A 15,467-nucleotide genomic window follows, 5' to 3' on the forward strand; every position below is an offset into this window, starting at 1 on the left:
TGTTATTTATTTCAACTGTTAATTTGTATTGTTTGAACTTATCTTTACCTACCTGTCTTCCAGAAGCAAAAGGAGGAAATGTAGTTCTACTTCCTGCTTTATACCTTCTGGGTTCATCTGAGGTCACAGGAAGAGACCAAGGGCAGGAGGGGAAGAATTCTTATAATTTAATAAAGTTGATTTTAAAGGGTTTATAAAGAAATAGATTTAATGTTGTGATATGTATTGATTACACCAGAGTTTATGTTGCCAGTCAAGAGGAGTAGTAGAGGATGAATATAATCATGTTCATCTCACCTACCTACTGAATGGAATAGTCCAGAGGAGAAAGTGTTTGATTAAGGGGACTATTTAAGCAGACGAACTCAGGTGTTTCAGAAGAAGGGTTCAGGTCAGTGTAGCGGTGTGCAGTTTGACCTTAATTTCCGTTGATTTAAGTTCAGTTATGTTTATTTGAATTGAGTTTATTATAGAGTTGAGTTTCTTATTTGTTTCTTTGTAAATATTCTTGGGCCACAGAATGGTGAATAAATCACTTGCTACACTGGACAGCATCAGTCTCCTGCACTTCTTTGACCGCTTAAGTCGAGTCCTACCACAATGGGTAATTAATGAGCTTTCCTAAAAATATCTAGACTTTTTTTTTGTCCTTAGTCCTGACATCCCCAGTTTTGGTTTTAGTCTTTCTTTTGCTCTTTGGACTTTCCCACTGTTATTCTTTTAATAGGAGGTGTGTGTGTGCGTGTCTCTGTGTGTCTGTTCACTTCAGGTCTTCTCATCCATTAGCAGATGAGAACAGTAATTTCACACCGGCCTGGCCAGGCTAATTATCAGGATCCACACTTGGTTTGGGGAGAAGTGTGTGTGCATGTGGACCCACAAAGCAAAATGTGCAACTATGTGTGTTCCTTTGCAGAAAACTGTAAAGCAGAAATTTGTGTGTGTGTATGTGTGCAGATTTGTAGCACCTGTGCATATTTGAACGTCTTTTTTTTATTTTGTGTGTGTGTCTTTGAGTATGTGTGTGCTTTGCTTGTGGAATGCGTTCAAGAGTGCACGCAAATGCCTCGGTGTTTTCCAGGTAAGAGAGTTTCCCTGCTCACTGACTCGTTGTGATTCCTATAATTGGGTCCCGTTTGATTTTTGCCGACCAGCACCCCAACCACCTCTTCCTCCCCTTCTTCCCCCATCACCCCCCTTATTCCTCTTCCTTCTCCTCAGCAGTGGAGAGGACTCCTGGGTCTCTGCTGTTGTGACCTGTGGGTGTTGTCACTCACTCCCATCTGCTGTCTGTCCTCTCATTCTGACTCGTCTGTCATGTCCTCCTTTCTTTCTGAATTAGATTTCATTCTGTTTTAAATTGGGGACCAAAACAAAGCCCTCTGGCTGTACTGTGATGTATGTAAAAAAAAAAAAAAATGAAATTATTATTATTCAAAAAAAACAAAAAAAAAAAAACAATAAAGAAAATATCCAAGAGCCATTAAAAAGGTTACCTTTTACCCAAGGCCCTCTGACTGAACCTTGTGTAAAAGTCCCTTTAAAAGAAAAACACATTGTGTGTTATTTATTTAATTTCATATATTTCATTATAACAGGTTAGTATTTTGTCTTTCCTTCCTTCCTCCATTTATTTTGACATTTGGGACCAAAACAAAGCCTTCTGGCTGAACATTGTCATTTTTAGGAACCTTTTCAAATGCCGAACATGGAAGTTGTGTGTGAGTTCTTCCTGTTTTATTTTGGAAGCATTACATTCAGGTCCTCACGAGTGGCCCATTATAACAGGTCCCTTCTTTTTACATAAACTAAAATAATCCTGAAAAAATAATCTTAGTCCTCACATATTCTGATTTCGGTTTTGTTCTCATGGATTTGACCATTGAAAATCCAACCAGTAAAGGGTTGTCTGTGCAGCAGAAAGAGGAAAGAAATGTCTGTTTTGAAAATGCAAATATGGCCATATGCACTCTCCTTTTTTGTCCACACTTTATGTTCACACACTGTTCTTTACTCCCCTCCTCCTCCATCTACTCTCCTTTTCAGCTTTCTCCCACCAGTAATAGTTTTTCTCCAGGTCTCATTTTAATGTGGCTGCAGTGCCTTTCTTCTCCCAGTGCTCATTTTCTTCCCCTCTTCTCTTCTTCCTCTTCTTCCTTCCCTCACCCCCTCCTTTCTTCTTCTTGTTCTCTGTCCTTTTTGAAGAATCTGCCCCTAATGAAACTAAATAGTTTGGTGGGGAGTTTCTTTGGACTATGTGTGCGTGCTTGTCTTGGAGTGTGTGGGTATGTGTCATGGCCGAATTGGCTGGAGTGGAGATCAAAGGCAGTCTCTAAATCGAGTGTGTGCGTGCGTGTGTGTTAACGAGCAAGAGAAAGACAGCTCTCTGAATTGCATCACAAGAGCTGATCAAGCCATCAGAGAAGAAAGCGGTAACTCACTTACACTTACATACCTCTCCTGAACACATGTACCTCTCCTCCTTTCTCTCTTTGTTATATTGTTCACGTTTGACCAAGTGGAAGTGTCAAATGTTTTTCATGTCCATCCTCTAACACTGGTGTTTTGCCTTTTTTACTTTCTCCCTCGTTTTGTTCTGCTTTATGAATAAAATACAGAGAACAAAGTATCAAGTTTAGAGAACGTTTAAAAATTGATGCAAAACAAAGGCATTGTGACTCAACAATGATGTGATCTTGGTCACAATGCAGAATGGTTATGTAGGATGCATCATGATGTCTGCGTAACTCAAGAAAAAAATAGACTCAAAGTCAAAAAGGACCTGCATATTTGTTCAATGGTCCGTTTCAACAGTATAGTTATGACACTTAATTTTATGCATAGGCCTAGCCAATGTCTGCTGGCTCCAGCTCCCTGGCTCAGGACAGTTAAAACAATCAGGCCTCTAAAATCACTTCACTCAGAGTTTTTATGAAGGTAAAATCTATCCATTGAAGCCCATTTTCTTTTTGTAAAGATGAAAGCATATATATAAATGCTGTTAAGTCGATCCTTTTAAAATGAGAGTCTGTGGAGTTTGTTATTGTTAAAAACCAAACCAAACTCGTTTAGTAAACAAAGAAAGAAAGAACAATGCAATAAACAAAATATTCTAAATAAATGAAATAACAATTAAGACCAGAAATTAAAGTGAACTTTTTCAGTCGGAGGAAGTCTGAAACATGGAAGCCTTAGTGATACACAAAGGATATTAAAGAGAAACTGATCTGACTTTTTTAATGCATCATTTGAAGTATTTGGAACAGTACTGAGGAAAATTAATCGGTTGATTAATGAAAAAAATTATCTGGTACATGGTACAATGACCTGTTACAAACTGCTTGCATTGTATTTTAACAGCTATTTTGACTAACAACTGTTATCACTGGACCTGCACAAACACACCAGTCTATCTGGAATAAGCTATAGTGCCTCAGTGAATGTCTCCGCCTTAACCCCGGCACTTTCGAGAACTTTCTCAGGAAGCAGTAGTGGAACTAACACAGGCCATAACTTCTAAAGTGAGTTCTGTTTTCTTCAAAAGGGGGCAGGGAGTTGATCTCATGTTCTCCGTTTCTCTATTACTATGTCCCTCCGCCGCCTCCTCTCTCACCCCCTTCACCTTTTTTGTCTCTCTCTCCCCAGCAATTATCCTGTCTATTTAAAGGGCAGAACCTTCCCATCATACTCGTCTGTCAGAACGACAATCTGCTCTGACTTTTGTGTGCATGTCCCCACTCAACCTGTTCTACCTGTCCTACTGTACAAGTGTCCTTTGTTAAGTATACACACCGGCTTACACACTGTGCTGAGGGCAAATTGTTAATTCAACTATGGAACCACAGTTAAACAGAACTTCAAGAGTCAAACACACTAACGTATTTGCTCATTATTAAAAAATCAGCTGAATTTTAAACGCACACCTTTGTTCTTCTGCCACATACTCAGTACTTCAAAACAATATTCTGTCGTATACAAACCATATGAATTTGTTTTTCATGCAAAATGTCTCCTGTGTCATTCACACGATTCCACTGCTGCTTCAACTGTTAACAAGTAAGAGATACCAAAAAGATTTTGCACATACAGTATGTATAAACAAAAACTAGATTTTTATATTCTCGAACCACAGATCATTTTGGCTCTGTACACCACCACGGTGGATTTTTAATCAGACAATCAAGGTATGATTGAAATTCAGACTTTTCGCTTCAATTCAAGACATTTACCAAAAGTACTGCTTTTTTATACATAGCCCACCACTTTCAATGGCTCAAAAGTAATTGAACAAGCAGGTTGATGGCCAGGTGGGCTCGTTCCCGCATTCACTATTTAATGACACATGAAGAAGATATAATATCTGAATTGATTCCACTTTTGAACTTACAGTTCATTGCGCTTTTCTAGATCTCTCAATGAGGACTAGAAATGTCAGTGCAAGTTAGGGGGAGTTCGTAAGTATGAAAAAGACAAAATAAACTCATCAGAGAGACAGTAAAAACGTGAGGAAGAGACAAATCAATAATCTGGTACTTTCTCAAAAACAGGGAATACACTGGCCAGCTAAGAGACACCCCAAGTCCTGAGAGACCACAGAAGACAACAAAAGTTCATGATAAGAAAAAATACTTCACAACATCTAACTAAGTCAAGAACACTTTTGACATTGTCAAAGTCTTAAATCAAGAGATGCCTTCATGAATGCATATAGAGAGGATTTAAAACAAGATTTAAACTACTAGTTACACTCGAGGCTAAGAAGGGCAAAAACAGCTTAAAGAGACCGCACAGTTCTGAGTAATCGTCAAACAGATGAAACCAGGATGAACTTGTAACAGAATGATGTCAAGAGAAACATATGGAGGAGGAGAGAAATGGCTCATGATCATGATTATCTCAGTTTGTCTGATTACGTCTGAGCTCCTGACAATAGGAGACTATGTATAAAAAGATCTGTAATTTCTAAACCTTTAATGGAATACTTATGTTAAACCCCTTGAATTAAAGCTGAAAAACTTCAATCTCATCTTGATTATCTGATTTAAAATCCACTGTAGTGCAGTATTTGTAGCACCGGCTATTGTCCAAATACTTACGGACCTAACTGTACTTAAAACCTCAGACATAACCTTGCACACCACTCCCGCATCTTTGCAGTTGCACATAAACACACACTAACACACAGGTGCATAAGCCGCACTCCTGCTCAAATTCCACGCCGACATCTCTCAAATTTATATTTATGTACATATAACACACACATACAGGCACACACAGACCCCTATCATGGGCACGCACCCGTCGAATCATAATTAGGCTGTGTCCTGGTTCTTTGATAGCCATGTACAGTGGCTCTTCTTTATCTTTATCAAATGCATTGATCGCTGTGGGCCTCGCACGCCCATTGATCCGCGCACTCTGTCTGGAGCCAGCCGATAAGCTCTCCCTTTCCCTCCCTCCCCTTCTTCCTCTCTCACTCCCTCTCCCTTCTTTTCCATTTCTGTTTTTACCTAAATTTGAGGAAAAATATTAGATTTATTAATTTGGTAATATTGTCAAAAATACTGGCATTGCACCTTTCAGTGGAATTAAGCCAAACAAAAATCTCTGCTCTTTGTTTAGATGGGTTTTTTTTTTTAAACTGGAAAACCACATTTCCCATAAATCCCACTCCTTCCTGTCACCAAGAGGATGATGATGTTTGTTCCTTTCCACCTTAATCTGCTCGCTCATCCCAGCATATAGAGCTGTAAATACCTGCATTAGCTGTGTTTTACTCTGAGGATAACATTCCAGAAAGGATCTGGGAAGACTGGCCTTTCAGCATCTTTGTAGATGTTGAAGTATTAGTTATCCATCCATAACCTTATAACCTCATCTGTAACCATAACTTCATTATATTTGTTGTTGATTAAGTATTGCTGAGTCACCAGATCTTATATATTTAGGTGTTAAAATGATATGAGCATACTATAATAGATCATTTTAGTGTTACTGAAAATATAACAAATATTTTGTAACAAGTAACAGATTGCTGTCTAATAAAATCTAAGTTTCTAACTTTAACAATTCTTTGCATAGAAACTATTGAAACTATAGTGGACTGTATCTGTGGGCATTCCTGTGTGGTTGCTTGAAGGTTCATAAAGATGCTTTCTGTATTTAGTGATGTTTCGACTAATTTGTTGCTGAATAATTATATGTAAATGACATTTCTTGTTGTGATTATCATAAGTAGGCACATGGTGATATGGTAACAGAAAATCAGAGTTTAACAACTAGCTGATTTCTACCTGAATCTCTGTGGCTTTTAAACATTGTTGAAGAGTGTGTGATTACATGACTATTTGATTGGCTTGGTGTGTGCATGTGTGTTCTGTGGTTCTTTAGTGTGAGTGTGTGAGTCTGGACAAGATAGAGACCTAAAGCACCTCTTGACTGTGAATTAGCCTGTCATGACAAATGTCTGGAGCTGCATGACTGGCTGCCAGACTGGCTGGCTATCTGGGAGGTTGGCAAACCCTTTTAGATAGTGATTGTGTGCGCGTCCCTTAGTGTTGGTGTGGGTGTGTGTGCGTGGCATGACTGTGTGCCCACGCCAGGTCTCTGTACATGACCAGTGGTGCGTGCCCTCCCTCTCTCCCTCCCTCCCTCTTTCTACTTGCCCAGAAAAGAGCAACCAAGGCGACAACCTGCTCCCCTTGCTCAGACAGAGCTTCCAGAGCGGAGAGAGGTCCTCACTCGACGCCAAGCCCACAGAGGAACCCTCTGTCTCAGACTCGCACTCATCCGTTCAGCCTCTCTTCCACTGGATGTTCCCAGCAGTCAGTGGAAGACAGTGGAGGATTGTTCTTGCTGTCGCCATTTAAAAAAGAAAAGTCTCTATTCCTCCTGGGTTTCCATTCTTGAAGCTGTGCTGCCCACCGACCACCAGCTGACAAGCTTTCTCCTCTTTTTTCATTCTTGCTTTTTCATCCCAGCTTTGATCACATAATGATTTTTCTGCTGCTTTTATTTTTTCTTTTGTTTTTGGTGTTTTGCTTGTTTGTTTTTTTATTAAGTTGCATTCCCGTGGCTTTTTGGATCCACCTTTGTTGTTGTCTTGTCCAACCAAGTTAAAGCACTGTTGTATCTATTGCCACTTTCCAACTTGGAAGTACTGAGTGTAATCACCACTTAATTTTAACATTATGTCCACTAGGTAGCATTTAATCTCCACATGCTCAGCTACTCTTCCCTAAACTTCTGGCATATTGTGTTGCTACAGAACAATGAGTTGTAATTGGAATTGCAGCAGTGGTAACACTTGAGTGGCCAAAATAAATCTCAACAGGTTTTGAGAAAGAATTAGAAATTTGACAGTAACCAGAAACGACCTCTCCTCACCCAAGTCTACATTATTTAGACCTTTAGACCATCAAAAGAGCCTTTTTTGACCAAGTGGGGCAACAAAACATGTTTAAGTCTTATTATCACAACCACTGTTTATTTCTCTTTAGCATTCTGAAGTTTTTGTGCAGACTCTTAAAGAAAGTCGTCTTATACTCTTCATTGTTAATTTCTTAACGTTACCAACACAGAATGCACATACAGACATCAACGTCTGTAAAAGTTAATGCCACAAAAGGATTTTATATGACAAACTTTGTCTTTCTTGTCTTTCACACAGTTTCACATTTTTAAAAAAGCCCTTCCTCTCCTATCCTTTGCCCCCTCACCGACCCACCACACACACTCTCTCGGTTCCTTAGCTGAGGGAGCCAGGCGGTGGTTAGATGCATTTTATAGTAGCATAGTGTTAATCCTTGCCTCTGGATAGGCAAAGTCAATTTCCCATTTCCTGTCCCCAAAATGGCTAACAACAATAATGCAATGGGATGTTTTTATGGAGTGTGTGTGTGTGTGTGGGGGGGGGGGGGGCTGTGTGGGCTATATGTCTATATAAAATGGTACAACACACACTCTTGAACTGGTAGTTGTCCATATCTGTAAAGGCCAGATTGTGTATCGGAACCAGTCCATAGCCAGAAGGCCGTTAGTGACATTACTGTTTATTTTGCATTTATAAAAAGTGGGAGAAGCATGCTTCTTTGACATAATAAAAAGTAAGGATGGAAAGTATAAAGAAGAAAAAGCAGTTTCTCTCTGTGTGATACTGTTATGAGAATGTGACAAAACAGAAAACACCTATTTGGGATCATACCGTGCTACATCCCAACGTTTGACACAAACAATATAGAGGATGGACATAGTAGTATCACCCACGTTTAACGTTCTGTTGGGAAGTCTCAATCTTGGTTGTCGCTATTATTGTTCTTTTGAATCTACAAGTCCACAGAAAGAGTTGAGTCTCTCATTAACACGCTCATCAGTAAAGACGTCAGAGTTTCTTTAAGGCTCAGTCCAGCCATTCTACAGATGACCTTGGTTTCAGCTATACTCTTTCCCAGATATCATAGGTGAAGGTTGAAATGTAGATGGATTGGGCTGTTGGCTCAGCTTTCTCTTCTTCACAACATTTGGGTACAGTTCCCTGATAACTGCTGACGCTGCACCAATCCATTGGTCCACCTGTCATTCCACTTTCTTATCAATCCTGAATAAGACCCAGAGATACTCAAACTTGCTTAGGCTCCCCTTTATCCTCCAACCAAGAGGGACCATTTTGAAATCTGAAAGTCTTCTGTGTCCCACAAACAACTTAATAACTGTTATGATCATGGCACAGACCAGATATAAAGCATTTTCTTTTTTGTGTTTTACTGATTCTCCCTCCCTTGTTTTCACGTAACAACCTACGTGTGTGCTATTAGACAAATAATAAACAGCTCTTTGTTGGTTATAACGCCATAAGCAAACTAAATTGAGTCTGGATTCAGGTACTTATTTTATAATTTAGTTATGAGGGAAACATTTGCAGTTGCAGATGTCATTTCTGATGTCTATATCCAGAGCTAAGTTACAACATCAACCCCCTTGAAAGGGTTTTTCCTGCTCACAGTTAGATGACTTTTGTGGGTGGCTCCACCTGAGGGTAAAGGTAATGATTTTGGATTTGACCAAAACTACTTTTTCTTTTATTTTTATATGTATATTTATATTTATATTTATATATATATATAGCTTTATATTTATATGTATATGTGTGTATATATATATTATATATATTATATATATTATATATATATATATATATATATATATATATATATATATATATATATATATATTATATATTTTAAAAAAAAAACTTTTCTTATCCTTAAGTACATTAACCCCTTGCTAACAAAAAATGGTTAAAATCATTTTAGTAAGTAATTTCATAAATCATTTTATTAAAAAAAAAAGGTAGGGATTTTCCTATGAAATGCTTTTCCTTTTTTCCTCTACTTAGGAAAAACTGATACATGTAACTACTAAATGTGTTTTATAATGGGTAATATAGTCTAGACATCTAATGTTTAAACAGTTCATAAACAGTTTTCAGGATATATTTGATCCTTTTCCTGTTTGTTTAGTTTCTTGTTCCTTTTTTTAAGTGCTAACAAAATATATTTATGGATTCCTTGCTTTGTTAGATACTGAGACCTGGGAGAGAAGTATTTTTCTTTAAGTAGTGTCATCATTTATTTTTCTGCTTGCTCTTTATCTCTCTCTCTGTCTTCTTTTCTTCTGCCACTGCCACTGCCTCTTTTTTTTTTTTTAATCACTCTCTCTCTAAGGTGTGTTCCCATCTCCCTGTGGGCATCCCCCTGGGCTCTCTCTCATACACATACACAGAGTGCATTAGGGTTGCTGTCATTTACAATACAACCCCATTGTCCCCGCCAAACAATGGCTACAAACAAACAATTGACATGGAAATGGAGAGATGTAGCTCATTAGCGGGCGCTGCTTGTTTTGTTAATGGATAAATGGGCGGCTTCAATAGGCCAGCCCTAAAACCCCTGCCTCAATATGGAGAAGGCTGATTAACAGGAAACCACAGGGAGGGAGAGCAGTGACAGAAAAATGCAGCTTCATTCTCCCCTGGGTCGTATGTGGCTGTGTTTGGGCGGGGGGGGGCAAATTTAGGACTTTGTGTGTGTTTGTGCTTAAAGATTGAGTTGTTGGAAAGATGAGTTTATGTTAACTTCTGCTGCAGTGGCTTAAGTCATGCAGGCATTTTCATGTTTATTAAATTCAGTCAGTATATTCTCTTATAACTTTTCCCATCTGTTTTCAGTGCCGTTCAGTTGCATTCACTCTTGTGTTTTTCTGGTATTTTGATCTACTTTTGGTCCCCTATTTTTCTGGAAATCACCCGCTGACATTCCTGTCATTTTAAATTACCTGTCCAGGATGTTTGTTTACTACTGCCTGGTTACTGTATGTAGTGATAGCCTGCCCAGTGAGGGTGCTGCTTGGTGGGGTCATCATCTGTTAAGTGCTTGCCAATTGACATCATCAAGGTTTTCGTGTGTGTGCGCGCGTGCGTGTGTGTGTTATCAGGGGGATCAGATTGGATCGACCTGAAAATGGCATTTCTGCCATTGCTGTGATGGTGACAGCTCAATACTGTATCTGTCTAGAGCCAAGATGGTGCGTGTGCCTATCTCTGTGCTCCTAGCTCCATAACGCAGTGAAAGGTGTACATGCTTTTCATAACAAAACTTTTTTTATTATTTTTAAGACTTGTTTTGTTTACGTTTTAGGGCTTGGTGAAGTACCAGGTGTGTACAGATCATAGTTTCATGCATGATGATTTTTCAGATGCGCTCAAGTACCATCATGAGTGCTTTAGTCAGCAAGGAGTAAGAACAACAAGTAGGAAATTTACAAGTAGGAAAACATCACTGAACGCAGTGATTTCTTAAGCATAGGCAGTTTATTACACTAATAATTGCGCATTTATAAGGTTACACCATCATTGCTGGGTAATACTAGCTAGTTAGGGTCATTGAGGCTGAGCAGTCGCACATAAGTATAGACCAGTCGGTGACCTTCTGGCAACCTCTGGTTGCTAGGGAAAAATATATATTCTCAGTTTCATTGTCACAGGGTGAAAATGGCTGCAAAGCTAAACCTAAAACATCCTTGCGATTGATTTGGTTGCTAGCGGACTGCAGAATATATACTTTTCTCTAGCAACCATTGGTTACCGGGGGTCACTGACTGGTCTCTAGTCTACTGGTCGCCTGCGTGAATGGGGACTTCCCGCCACCATTTGCAACCAGTTGGGGCATACTTATTTTTCCCTCTGACTGGTGTTTGCCAGATGATTGCTGACTTGTCTCTAGGCCAAAGAGTGATACAATAATATCAGAATCATTTTTATTAGCCACGTTTGTATACACATAAAAGGAATTGGGCTACAATTATTTCTTTACTCTCAGTGTATGTAACAGAGTAGACGACAGACAATACTGACATCACCATATCAACATACAGTAACAACATGTATAGCATGTTCAGGTACAGAGTGCAAAGATTTTGGAGTAAGTTACCAATTTAAAAAAAGGATGGAGAAGTAGTTACTATATATACAGTGTGCATATGGCATGCTTTAATTCAGCGGGCTTATAAAGCCCTAAAACAATGATAGACCATTAAGCAAAGCAGTCATATATATCTAAATAACAGTTATAACATCAATACCTTCTTAAAATGATGCAATGATGTGGAAATAAATGCGTGATTTTTTTTTTTTTCTTTTTGAATATGTATCTGTCCAAAAGTCCCTGAGAGTTTTTTTTACTCATGTGTGCAGGAGCGGGATGCTGAGCGGCGAAGACAGCTGAGAGAACGAGCCAGGCAGCTGATAGCCGAGGCTCGATCCGGAGTCAAGATGTCCGACATGAGCCTGCTGGATCCATCAAGCAGTGGTAAAGGTGGCAAGGCGGGCACTGCTGGAGGTCAGCTCACACAGCAGCAACAAACATGAAGTCTTGATAGAGAGATCATTTCCATTCGCACTTTATTTATCCACATTAGCACACTTTCAGAGTTTTGTTAAAAGCATTTGTAATTAACTAACATTCACTAATGCTCATGGGCTGTAATACAAAAGAAATGTCACAGTAGCATGCTTTCGACATGCACTCACTTTCTTCATCCACACATGCTAAGACACACACATTTCCATTATGCTCTCTAAAGGGGTTCTACTTAATCCTCAGAGAAAAACAAAATGTCATTTGACAACAGCCGCGGGTCTAAAAAGCACCACCCTTATATTCAAACAAGCAGTTTGCCCTGCAAGTCCTCCCTCGTCTCGTTCACCCAGTAATTGTTAATCAACACAACGCATTGTGTGGCCAAATTATGCTCAAAACACCAGACACTTCTAATAACAGCTTGCAGAGGTAGCAAATGCTGCCCGTGTGCATTTCCCACTGCTTTCCATTTCCTTGAAATTGGGGTTATTATCGTAATGACCATTATCAGGCCTCCAGAGTCATTTGTTTATGATTCCTCAACATTACACCCCTCTTTCTGGTTATTCTCTTCAGGTGGATCAGAAAAGGGAAAGAGGAGACAGCTGAGGACAAAAAGTGAGAAGTGGAAAAGACAGTTAAACTAACTTGTGTAGTTGTGAAGAGGACAAAGAAAGACAAAGTGTTTGACTGATTAAAAGCAAAAGAAAAGTAGAGAATATTGAGCTTTTCTGATGAATTAAAAGGTTTATCAAAATGGTTACCAGTCAGTGGTTTATCGGCTAAGCATTGATGTTCTTGAGATGATTAGACAACAAAAGATAGGTCAGAGAAAATACCTAAAAGACTGAAAATGGCGATGCACTTCTTTTATGCTCAGAAAAGAAGAAATCAAAAACAAATAATCCCTTAACGAGGAGTAAACATTCAGCGACATGTCGGGCAGAAGAAGAGGAGACGGACAGTGAGGCAGAGGGCGGGTAGCACTTGATTTATTTGCTCTTTCAGCTTTTCTGAATTGGACTAATTGTTGATCTCATTAAAAATGGAGTTGGAGGAAAGAACGGAACAAGGGAACAGGAGGAGGAGGCGGTGGCGGCGAGGAGAAGAGAGAAATGCTGTGGGCTGTGATACACAAGGCCTGCCGAGCAGAACGGCTAATCCTAGCCCCTCTCTCTCTTCCTTCTCTCTCCCTCTCCTCCTTCAGCGCCATTGACAGTCCTTTAAGTGCAGCTCGGGCTGCCCGCAAAGAAACTTTCCAAACTCCATCACCATGGCCTCCCATTAATTAGGCCTCAGCCAGCCACGCAGGAAGGGCGCTTGCTAGCACGCTCCACATCGCAGCTAGCAAATTAGAAAAGGAAAAAAAAACACACACACACAAAATGCTGTTATGTTGACTCCCTCCTCTTCTTTCTTTGTTCTTGGTCTCTCCCCCACCAAGTAGTAAATAACGGAGGAGGGAGCTTGCAACACTGTGTACTGATTATATTGTTTTAATCCATGGTGGGTTATCCATGCAGTTCCATTTGAGTTTCTTCTAACATGCTTTTCTTGTTTTGTTCCTAATGTGGAGACACTGTTGTTTCTATTGAGCCCCTGTGCAAATTTAATAGAATATACACTCATGTTTTTGTGGTTTTTGTTCCCCCTTCGTCTTTTATCTGGAAAAAGAAAGGCGGGTAACAGATCCTTGAATTGGTGGAAATTAAACTGGGGTCTCATTTTCACTTTGTGTGTCAGATATTTTTGCGAGCAGGCACTAAGCCCACACAGATCGATGTACTCAGAGACCTTTCTTCTCTCTTTTGGAGTTTGCTGCATTTTCATGCCAATAAATAAACGTATTAACTAGTGTATCTGTGTAGATAGAAAGAAAATGTGCACAGAGCCCTAAAACTTTCCATGAGTTTTCTGCAAACAAAAGCTATCATAATATATTTACTGTTGTTTTGAGAGCACAATGTGGATGGAGATGGTTAACAACAGGATCCTAACACTTATTCTTATCACAGACTAATATTATCACAAACTAACCAAATGTCTCTCTCTGTACTCCTCCTTTATTCTATATTGTGTTCTCTTAACAACTTTCTATTTTCTAAACTTCATCGTTGCCCTTTTTTTCTTTACATCATCACCATCTCCTTTTTCTTCCTTCCTGCTCATTCTGCTCCTTACTTCATTTTTTGCCTCCTTTCTACTGTCCAACTCCATACCTACAGATGTTTTGGACGGAGTCAGACGTCATCATGAGGATGTTGGTGTTACTGGTGTAAGGGGTGAGGATGAGGGAGATGTGAGGGCCGAGGAGGAGCAGTTCCACTTCGGTGGTGATGATCATGCTGTTGATTCCGCTGCCACATCTGCATCTGCACTGCCTACTAACCTGCTGCCACTGGAGGCTCTTCCAACTACTTCCAGCACCCAGGGCCCCCTGGAGCTTACTAACCCCAGCTCTGAGCTAACCTTTTTGGGTAAAATAACTGGCTGACGCTGTGCAGTTTTGCATGACTCGCTGTCTTCTTTTATTTTTCTAACTAATTCATGACCTGCCTGGACATTCTTTAACATCCCTTTTAGTACCTAAATCCTCTTTGCCAATCGTTCACTCAAGTTACATTGAATTACACTGTCTTCAATTAATTACCATTTTAACCTAATATCTAACAGATAATGCATTTCCAAACATACTTCATTTTTGATTTACCAGATAGTGAGAAGTTGTTATCCATCTTTTTGTAAATTTATCCATTAGATTTTGTGCCTGTAGCTCTCCAACATGATTTTAGGTCCCAAACATAGCTGAGAAGAATTTACTGCCCAAACCTAACCCAGAAGACTTTAGTGCATAAACCTAACCACTGGTTTATGCACTAGTTGTAACATTTATAACCAATGCGCTGGTTGAGCTATGCAGGTATTTAATTATTACCAGGCTGCTCATTCACTTATTTTTTCGTTTAGTCACTTGCCTGAGCCCAAGCTTTTCATCTTTTCAGTTCATTTCCACAAACTACTCTTCACGCACTCTAACTTAGTAGTTTGAAGCTGCCATACTGTCGGTGTAAAACTGTTGGGGTGTTTTTATGTTTTCTTTTATAATTTTTAAAAAAAGTAATTAAAAACTCTGAAAACTGCTCCCTAGACATAAACAAAACAAAAAATATCTTCAGTAAAGCATTTGCTCAAATCTTCAGAGGTAAACTAATTACTTTGTTTGTATTTCATTTACTTTATTTGCCTCTTTAATTTCCTGTCGATGTGAGATAGGTGAGAGTACAGTGAGGGGACCAGAAGAAACAGACATTAATAAAAAACAGACAAATGCGTCCTCAAGCTTTGAAGTTCAGTATCTCTGCACTATTTTTGTTTCACAGTTGTGTGTAAGGTTTTTTTTTTTTTTTTTTTTTGCTGGTAGTAATTTTTATGTAGTCTTGAAAGCAATTGATTGTGGTGATTGTAACACTAAGTGGCTGATACCACTGTTTATTGTGTTAATATTTCCACTGAAAATGGGAAGTCAAGGTTATTCAGCCTACCTGCTCCATT

General features: G+C 39.3%; 1 protein-coding gene across 5 annotated transcripts in view; it reads left to right on the forward strand.

Annotated features, from left to right (window-relative positions):
* ehbp1 (EH domain binding protein 1) overlaps positions 1 to 15,467 on the forward strand; it is a 163,499-nt gene that overhangs the window by 102,417 nt on the left and 45,615 nt on the right. For 2 of the 5 annotated variants that reach the window (XM_085296228.1, XM_085296227.1), the window contains 2 exons: positions 11,750 to 11,894; positions 14,141 to 14,392. In XM_085296228.1, coding sequence (XP_085152354.1) covers positions 11,750 to 11,894; positions 14,141 to 14,392 — 397 coding nt within the window. The remainder of the gene's footprint in view (positions 1 to 11,749; positions 11,895 to 14,140; positions 14,393 to 15,467) is intronic. The other 3 variants (XM_085296229.1, XM_085296230.1, XM_085296231.1) reach the window with 3 other exon arrangements.

The sequence above is a fragment of the Mchenga conophoros genome, linkage group LG13, assembly GCF_057382185.1.
Source record: "Mchenga conophoros isolate Kocher_MC1m ecotype Shallow Benthic linkage group LG13, M_conophoros_male_GT1.1, whole genome shotgun sequence".
NCBI lineage: Eukaryota > Metazoa > Chordata > Actinopteri > Cichliformes > Cichlidae > Mchenga > Mchenga conophoros.